This window comes from Apis dorsata, unplaced genomic scaffold, assembly GCF_000469605.1.
Source record: "Apis dorsata unplaced genomic scaffold, Apis dorsata 1.3 scaffold_156, whole genome shotgun sequence".
NCBI lineage: Eukaryota > Metazoa > Arthropoda > Insecta > Hymenoptera > Apidae > Apis > Apis dorsata.
The window spans coordinates 527,241-536,736 of record NW_006263446.1 but is presented as its reverse complement, the minus strand read 5'-3'; the positions used below and the strand labels follow the sequence as shown (position 1 = coordinate 536,736).

At 22.5% G+C, this 9,496-nt stretch overlaps 2 protein-coding genes across 9 annotated transcripts in view; one reads left to right on the top strand and one right to left on the bottom strand.

Annotated features, from left to right (window-relative positions):
- LOC102679987 overlaps positions 1-9,496 on the bottom strand; it is a 16,715-nt gene that overhangs the window by 5,659 nt on the left and 1,560 nt on the right. Inside the window, exons 1-6 of one of the 4 annotated variants that reach the window (XM_006613536.2) lie at positions 3,431-3,685; positions 2,041-2,215; positions 1,071-1,188; positions 838-982; positions 629-716; positions 87-465 (exon numbers count right to left, since the gene is read on the bottom strand). In XM_006613536.2, coding sequence (XP_006613599.1) covers positions 87-465; positions 629-716; positions 838-982; positions 1,071-1,188; positions 2,041-2,215; positions 3,431-3,491 — 966 coding nt within the window. In that variant the 5' untranslated portion in view covers positions 3,492-3,685. Of the gene's footprint in view, positions 1-86; positions 466-628; positions 717-837; positions 983-1,070; positions 1,189-2,040; positions 2,216-3,430; positions 3,686-9,496 lie in introns of those variants that run through there. The other 3 variants (XM_006613537.2, XM_031509453.1, XM_031509454.1) reach the window with 3 other exon arrangements.
- Positions 6,990-9,496, top strand: part of LOC102679448 (RYamide receptor-like) — a 117,440-nt gene continuing 114,933 nt past the window's right edge. For 3 of the 5 annotated variants that reach the window (XM_006613531.2, XM_031509468.1, XM_031509467.1), the window contains exon 1: positions 6,993-7,515. The gene's annotated coding sequence lies outside the window, so the exon portion shown is untranslated. Of the gene's footprint in view, positions 7,516-9,496 lie in introns of all 5 variants that reach the window. The other 2 variants (XM_031509464.1, XM_031509462.1) reach the window with 2 other exon arrangements.

Genomic DNA, 9,496 nt, shown 5'->3' with positions numbered 1-9,496 from the left:
ATACATACATACATACATACATACATACATACATACATACATACATACATATATATATACATATATATATATATATGAATACATACATATATAAATACCATTTTTGAATTAATTCTACTGGACGAATCAATGGGAGTTGCAAGTCCGTCCTTCTGGTATACACTTCCATTGTTTTCTTTGCAATATTGTGTAAACATTACACAATGTTTCTTTATATCAAATTTTTGTTGTAGAAGAGACTTTGTAGAATTTGGTTGACTCTTTGGCACTTTTGGCAATACATCTTCTAATATACTTGATGAAAATGTTAATGGCAATGGCCCCAGAGATGCAATTGCTGCAGTTGTTATTTGATTTTTTATAGCTACATTTTCATTTATTTTTCTCCACAAACGATAAATAAAAAAGTAACGGATATACATTATATCTGATTCTGGATGTATGGGAATACTTTTTATTATTTTCCTATAAAAAAAAAAAATTTGAATATAAAATAATTGAAAATATTTGAATATTTGAATATAATATACTGCATAGGAAAAAAATCATAAATTTTTACGAATAATAAAATTAAAATTTAAAAAAAATTTTTTTTTTAGATTAAATTTTATTTTATATTTATACTTACGTCATAATTGGATCTAAAATATGATGATAACTGCGACACATAAATTGTATTTTCATCAATGTATCTAATAAATAATCCATGGAATGTTCTGAAAGAAATATATGTAAATTCTTTAAAAATATTTTAAAAAATATTTTAAATATTATAAATTTCATTGCTTGTGCATTGAAATTTATACCCATAAACAATTTTTAAAAATATAATTATACCTAGATAAACATATAGACAGGAAGTAATCCTTGCACAAATTTTATCATGATCCTCTCTGCTTTTTCTAGATGCTTTTAATTCCATATCTATATAGAATGCTAATAAATCTGACATAATATTTAAATAACTGAACCTATCACAATCCTAAAAAGTAAAATTTTTTTATATTTGTATATAAATATAAAAATATAATATGAAAATACAAAGAAATAAAAATTAAAAAAGAGCTTACCTTAGAAAGTTCACGGTAAATATATAAGAATAACATTAAAGAGTCACTAATAAAATCCTTTAATTTTCCAGCTCTCAAAGGCCTTGTGTAACACTCATTTACACTGACACTTATATTTCTGTAAGAAAATTAATTGCTGCGGCACTTTTTATTTTATGCAAATAATAAAATTTATAAATTTATAATATATTATCTATTTTTATCTCAATATTTAAACCTTTTTTTATATTTTTAATCTCAATTGTTTTAACATATAATAAATACATTAATTTATTAATGTTAAATTGTAATGTAAGTAATAATGCTTAAATTTATAATTAAATTATTCAAAAATATTTTATAATAACATATTTTAATCATGTTGTTATAAATTTTATGTATGTTTTATTAATTTATAACTACAAAATTTGAAATATAAAATTTAATATTAATTCTTTAAAATCATATATTTTAAAAAATACTTAATATGCTCATTTAAAATACAATAAAATATATAATAATTGGAAATAAAATAATTAGAATAAACATTAGTTCTATTTAAATAATAATGTAAGTAATGTAAATAATAATTTTTTATGTATAAATATATTACATATATTATATTATATTTAATAATATAATTATTAAAACAATATATTTATAATAATTTAATAAAAATTATATTAATAATAAATTTAAAATTTTCATAGTTACTTTTATTTTTTATTTATTTGCATTATAATGTTTTTTTCATTATAAATATTTTTAATAATTTCAATTTATCATCAATTTATCATATGAATGAAAAAAATATCAATCTAGTTTTTATCCTTTAGTTTTTATTTTAACTATATCTATATATATTATTATATAATAATGTCTACAGAAGATATCTATTTCTACTGATTTTTAAACCAGTTCCCAGAAAATATTTTACTGGTAAACTGAAAACAACAATAATACATAAACTTATGATAATATAAATTATTACCTTAAATAAAATTTCATAAGTTCTTTTAAAGATGCCATACTTTTCTCTGTATGTATACATTTACACATTTTTCTAAATTCTAATATCCATGGAAATAATTCAATAATAGATAGTTTTGATTCATCATTGTTCAATTTTAGTTTTCCATTATTTTTAATCATTTCCTTTTTGGTATCTATATTGATAAATAAATATTTTAAAGAATTTTATCATAAATATTTTATAAAAATGTTCTATAAGATATTATAATAATAATAAATTAATTTTATTTCAAAGAAATAAACAAATAGTTTTAAAAAATTATTTTAATAATATTAAAAATCAATTATATTTTATAATTGTAGCAATTTGTACAAAACGTAATAATTAAATTATTCGAAAATATTTAATAATATGTTCAAAAATATATTTTAATATAATTTTAATATATTTAAGAATTATATTATCTTTTTCAAATGAAACAAAATATTAGAATTTTTTCATAAAAAAATATAAAAATTAGTTTTTATGAAAAAATAATTCTAATTATTTTATAATTTAAATTGTTTAAACATTAATTTTACATATTTGACTTAAAATTTCAAAATAATATTAATAAGTATGTATCTAATATCTCTTACATAACATAATAGTTGGAGTCTACAGTTATATTTTATATTGTTTGGAATGAAATTTTTATATTTTTACAATTTATATGTAAAAAAAAATTATTTTTTTATCGATATTATGTATCCACTTATTATGCCACGAATTCACTAAACACTTTTAATTACACTATATATAGAATTTATGAAATAATATAAAATTTTAAAAAAATATTTTTGTTAATTATTTAATGCTTTTAAATAATACAAAATGATAACAATATCCAATGAAAAATAGACAAAAAGATAATCATTTTAAACACTTTTTATTACTTATCAAAGTATTAATAATATTTAAGATTTAGAAAATCTATTCAATTTTCATAAAAATATTTAACAAATGTAAAATTTGTACATAAGAATTATTTAAAAATATTTGTAAAAATAATATTATTAGAAAATTACAAAATAAATTTAATCAAAAGTATAATACAAAAAAATAATTTAAAATAAATCTGATTAAAAAATAATGATGTATCTTACTGTTAACACAGATGCATTGCTCACTTAACACAAGAATGACTTTTCACAGAAAACTTACAAAACTATCACTAAAAGATATAATATATTTGTTTAGAGATTTCATTTGAATTTCTACAAATTCAATTCATATTTTTTGAATGACAGTGCCAATAAATATAGGGACAAATCGATTGAATGCGCGTTGAGAAAGCTAGCGTGCTTTTGGCGATAAATATTTGTGAATGATTTGAAAAACACTTTTAATGATCCCGACAATCACATACCTTGTATTAGAGCATTTTCGCTTTGTATGTTATTTATCCGCTCTTCCACAACACAATTCATTTTGTTGAGATTTCAATAACGTATTAATATTACGTATAAACGTTTGTGCCTACCGAAGCGTACCTCATATTAGAGATCGAACAAACTATCGCGACCACGTCTTTCCACATACTGCGCTCTCGGCAACGGCCATATTGACACTGGCATTTGGTGTACCCACCACGAGAGCGCGTCCTCTACACCCCACTGTTACCAAGTTCTCATCTATTCTTATACACTTAAAAACATATATTAAAAATGAGAATTACACTCCATAAATATTCTTTTTAATTGTACTAAAGTTTTATTGCTACTATTCTATTCAAGTTTTTTAATGATATTATAAATTATTTTTGACATTGATAACTTTTGAATAATAAAATTTTGATATTTAATATTCTTTCTAGGATTAAAAACGGCGAGAATTTAGACATGAGTGGCTGATTTGTCGGTCTTTCAGGTAACTCAACCAATAGAGACTCGTCAAATACGTAGCGTGCAAATCATGAACTGAAAATACTACTATCTCTATCCATAAAAGAGCCCAATCAAAATCGAGCAATTAAGTAATTGCACCACATGGAAACTTGTAAATATATATATATTATTATTTATATTATCCATTAAATATTTTTTAACAATATTTTTCATTATAAGTATTTGATTGCAGTTATAAAATAATAGAGATTAATTGTGATTCTAAAATATAAAGAAAATATAATTTCTATATGACAATAATATAAAAATATATATACAAAAGTATAAAAGATTAAAATTTTTAATTAAATTTTTGAGTTTTTTATAAATAATTTTTAATAAAGTTTTTAAGTTATTTTATAAATTATATAATAAGAAAAAAAAACAAAAAAAAGAAAAAAGTTCAAAACTTCACTTTGTGCAATAAAAAATATATATTGTATATTTATTGTATCAATATTTAAAATTATCATCCTATATATAAGTAAATTTTAATTAACATTTTACTTTCGTTTTTATAAACGGAATTTTATTTATGTACAAACAATGTAATTCAATATACTTACATATTATGCTCCTATATTCATGTTTTTCGTAAAAAAAATAAGTAAAAGTTATTAAGAAATAAAAATTAATTGATTTGAAATCTAACAGAAATTTCAATAGGTTAAAAATTGATTCAACATTGATATGCAATGCAAGGGCGCGTGCGCAATAACATCTGGAAAGCTCGGCTTGCTCTTTCGGTCCTTGTCGGCCGTAACCGCGATCCTCTGTTCCGACGGTGTCGCCTACCCCGAGCTCAGTGAGCCGATGTGTGAGCGCCGCGACGCCCAGAGCAGCCTCAACGTTAAGCGTCGCCGACGTGGATTTGACGAGAGGCCACGTTTTCTTTCTCGCCCTTGTCGTCGTCGTCATTGTTGTCGTCATTTTCGTCATTCGTCTTTTTAGTTATCTTTTTTCGATTAGCTATTGTGGTGGCGCACGCGGCTACACATCGCCGATCGGTTTGGTGCGCGACGAAAGGGAGACAGAGAGAAAGACAGAGACAGAAACGTGTACAGTATATCTTCCTCTTTTTCTCTTTTCTCCTTTTATCGGTCTCTTTCTTTCTCTCAATTTTCTCTGCCCTGAGCATTTCTATCTTTCTCTATCTTGACAATTGTATTCATTCGCTCGACATCATCGTCTCTTGCTGTCATTGCTGTCTTTTCCATCGGTGGTTCACGTGTCCCGCGAATGCGTTGCAAAACGCATCTTCTCTCTCTGATCTCGACCGGCTTCTCGTTGTTTGAGGAACGTATGGCTACAAAAGGAAAAGGGGATGACCGCGACCGAGGACACGATCAACGATGAACCATCGACCAGCAAGAAGAAAAATGACATAAACATAAAGGGTACATAACATACGTAATCGATTTATTCTAATCTTGTTCAATTTAATTCATATCGCGGATTCTTCTGATGTAAGAAAATCATTTATAGTCGATGCTTTTTTCACTCCTTCGTTCAAACATATCGTTTCCTTTTCTTTTTTCTATATTTCGTTATTTACTTTTTGCTTTTTTTTTTTTTTAGTTTCATTATTTTGAATAAATTAAATATACATAAAAGAAAGATAGTTGGAGTAAGAATTGAAAACGATACTGTATTTTGAAAATAAGCGAGAAAAGAAAAATATGAGAAGAGTGAGCGAGAGAAAATGTGCTGTGGTTGAGTGGGCGGATGAATTATGGAAAGAGGGTGAAAAGGAAAGGGATGAGACCAATGGTAATATACATGTACATATATATATATATATACAGAATGGTTTGTATGGAATGCATATACGAGTAAATAAAGATAGCGATATATTGCGACATGATGCTTCTCGACGGTTCCTTCAAATGATGTTGAAGGAGCAATTATAAGTTTTTAATTGCGTGACAATTAAATTTATTTAATATTGTATTTATTTTTGCGAAATTTTTTTAATTTTACTGGTTGAAAAATAAGTGTTTTAAACAAAAGATCGTTTAAAAAATATTTAATGAATTATTACGTTTGAGTCAAAACTTTTCTTTCAATGGCATTGCAGAGAACTATTATTTTTTTTTGTCCGTATTGTATTTTCAGCACGTATCATCTGATCAGCACAATGGTTAATAAGGATTTGATTCAGGTTTGACCTGTTGATTCTGCAGAAAATGCTTGTATTGTACGAGACTTACACATTACTTGATGTTATCAATTGAAATATATATGCTATTATCGTAGCATACAATGTTATAGTTTAAAATTTTCAATTATCATATAAGGAAATAATTTATTGCAAATCTTATAATTATAATACTTTTTAATAATGTCATTCAAATTTATATAATTTATATTGAAATTCTTTTAAATACAAATTTAAAATGTTCATGGTGATTTTTTTAACACAAAAGTTTATATGAAATTATAAAAAATTGTTGCAATGCAAAATTTGATAATTTCCATGTTATCATTCACAATATGCTTGCACAATATGCATTTTTTCAAATAAAATTTATTACACGATTGTTAATCGGTATAAAACTCGTTGAATTCATGAAAAGAAATTTATGCAGTTTCATATAACTTTATAATATAATATAATATATTAAATATAATATATATTAAATTTCCAAATAAATTTAATAATAAGTAGATATTATTTTTAAATTTAATATTTTATTATTTTTGTACTACTTATTAAAAAAATAAAACGATATAAATTTAAATGTTATATAATAATTCTGCAAAAATTTTAAAAGAGCTAATTCTAGAAAGCTGAGAGTTATATAGAAACAAGAATGAATACTTACAAGCTTTAAATAAAACTATAGAAATATAATAAGATAAATAAAATTATTAAAACAATCATTGAAAACAATCATTGAAATAATTTTATATGTTGGTATTAATATATACACTTTTCATAATAATACAAAGTATAATATATGTGACACAATAAAAAAATATTTAATATTAAAATATAAAAATATTGTACTGACATACATACTATGAATACATATGTAACATGTCGAAACTTTTAAAATATTGATCGTACTGTCCTGTGAAATACAATATCTGATTACACGATCTTTTAATTAGTTTAAGTAGCGACCATTCAATTAATTCCAACAAGTTCAAATTCGCATTAATGACACATTAATTATAATAAATATAAATTTATCTATTGAATAATGACAAAGAATAGTTTTTAAATTTTTTAGGTATTCTTTAGTCCATTAAAATCTTCTGCTGCGTTAACAATAATGTAAAACTGCAGTCAAAAATTACGATACTTTGTACGTGGGAGTGAAAATGCACGGTAAAGAACGCGCATATATCGATCAATTTTTCATCGCTTATTTTCTACATCCATGCAAATATTCGCGGCAGTGAACCAGTTTGTGATAAACATTGCCACGAAGAAAATTTAAAATCATATTTTTGTGTGAATCGCATGTGTTACCGTATACGGGACTAAAACATAAACAATGAAAGTTTGATAAAATAAATTCCGTGCATACAAGAGAATTGATTGCTGGACGACATCTATATGGTGAGTCCTATATGTATTGTTCTTCGTATACATATATGTTGTCCTTTTAGATTTAGTCGTTGTTTAGAAATTAAAATTTGTATACGTTAGTTGAAAAATCAATCGATGTTCATACTTTTGTATTTATTCTAAAATTTGTTAGAAAATAAAAATATGCATGTTTCGATGTTTTTCTGTTTGTATATGTAAATGAAACAAAATAGAGAATATAATAACTATATAATAACATATTATATAATATATATTATATAATATTCTGGGAATAATATTTTGGGCTATAATGCATTTAATTTCCTATAACGTTGTGTGTTAATTGTTGTGATGTATAATTCATTTACTAAAACCAAAAATTTGGAAACGTATCTATGTAAATATATAATTATAGAGTTCATCAAAAATTTAATCAAAAATTTGTAAATGATTTTTGATATGAATATTATTAGTTGGTTCTAAAAAATATTCTCTATCTCAAAATAAAAGTTTATAAAAGAAAAGTATTATATTATTATGATATTATATAATAAGTTTATTTTAATAAATTAATTTTTTATAAATCTAATTATAAAAATAAATATAAATTGAATAAAATCTTATTTATAAATAAGGTAATATAATGTTTCGAGATTAAACGAGAAAAAAAGTATATATTTTTTTTTTATACCATTTATCAACATTTTTTCTTAACACTTTTATAATAAATATATATTATTTTTTTTATAATTATTGAATTGTACACTATTAATTTGATAAATAAAATATCTTGCAACATGTTAAAATAAATATTTGATTTAATATAAAAAAATTTTCAATGAAGAAAATATACAGTTTTCTTTGTAAGAGATAATTGTACTTTAATAATAGCGAAAAGCATTTTGTGTTTTCATAATCTTTTACTGTTTTCATAATCTTTTACTGAAATCAAGTTATCACAATTAAAAAAAAATATAATAATAAAAATTTATATAAAATTATTTATAACATTAGTTAAAAATTTAAAAAACAAATAAATTTTTAGATATTTTTGGAACTTACATTTTATATTATTTTTAAATTTTTGATTTTTACGTTATAAGATTTTTGATTTTTAATTTAATATTTTTTTTATATAATACAATTTACATACTTATTAAATAACTGATTTTATGAAAAAAATTTTTTTTATATTCTTAAATCGATTAAAAAGGCTCGAGTAAATGATATAGTATACTTCAACGCCTATCAATCTCTTTAATGTACGCTGTCACATCGTTGTAACAGGCGATAGATCAAAGGAATTGATACGTAATGTTCATTCAAGTAAGTGGTAGTCACACTTTGCGAGAATACAGTATGATTTTAAAGTGATATTAAAATCAGCAGATGAAATTCAATTAAAACGAATATCGCAAGTGGAATAATATCATTCACAGTCAAATTTATAAGAAATTTCCTGCAAAAGAAGTCTTAAATATAATCGCTATTTTTTCATTTTTATATATATATTAATTGACAGAAATATATTTAAAAAAAATTATTTAATAAAATATAGTATATCATTTTTCCCGTTATTGAATGTCGTTATGAAAATTATCACTTATTAAAACTATATACATGTAAAATCATAAAAATAATTAAATATTTAAATATACACATATCAATATTTTATTAAAAAATAAATATTTTATTCAAAACTATATAATTAATAATAAATATAAATAATAATTCCTCTTTGTATATATTTTTCAAAATATTGTTATATATTATTTATATGAATATTTCATTTATTATAATATTATATAATTTTTTAAAAATCTCAGTTTCTCATTGTTAGTTGTTCAACTTTAATGACATTAATTAATTTATCATATGATACAAATAGAATATATTTCAAATATGAATTTTGATAAAACAAAATGAAAAAAATATTTGAAAAAAAGTTGACTGTATTATAAATTGTTTATTAAAAATATATTATTTTTAATAAAAGCAATTAAAAATTTAT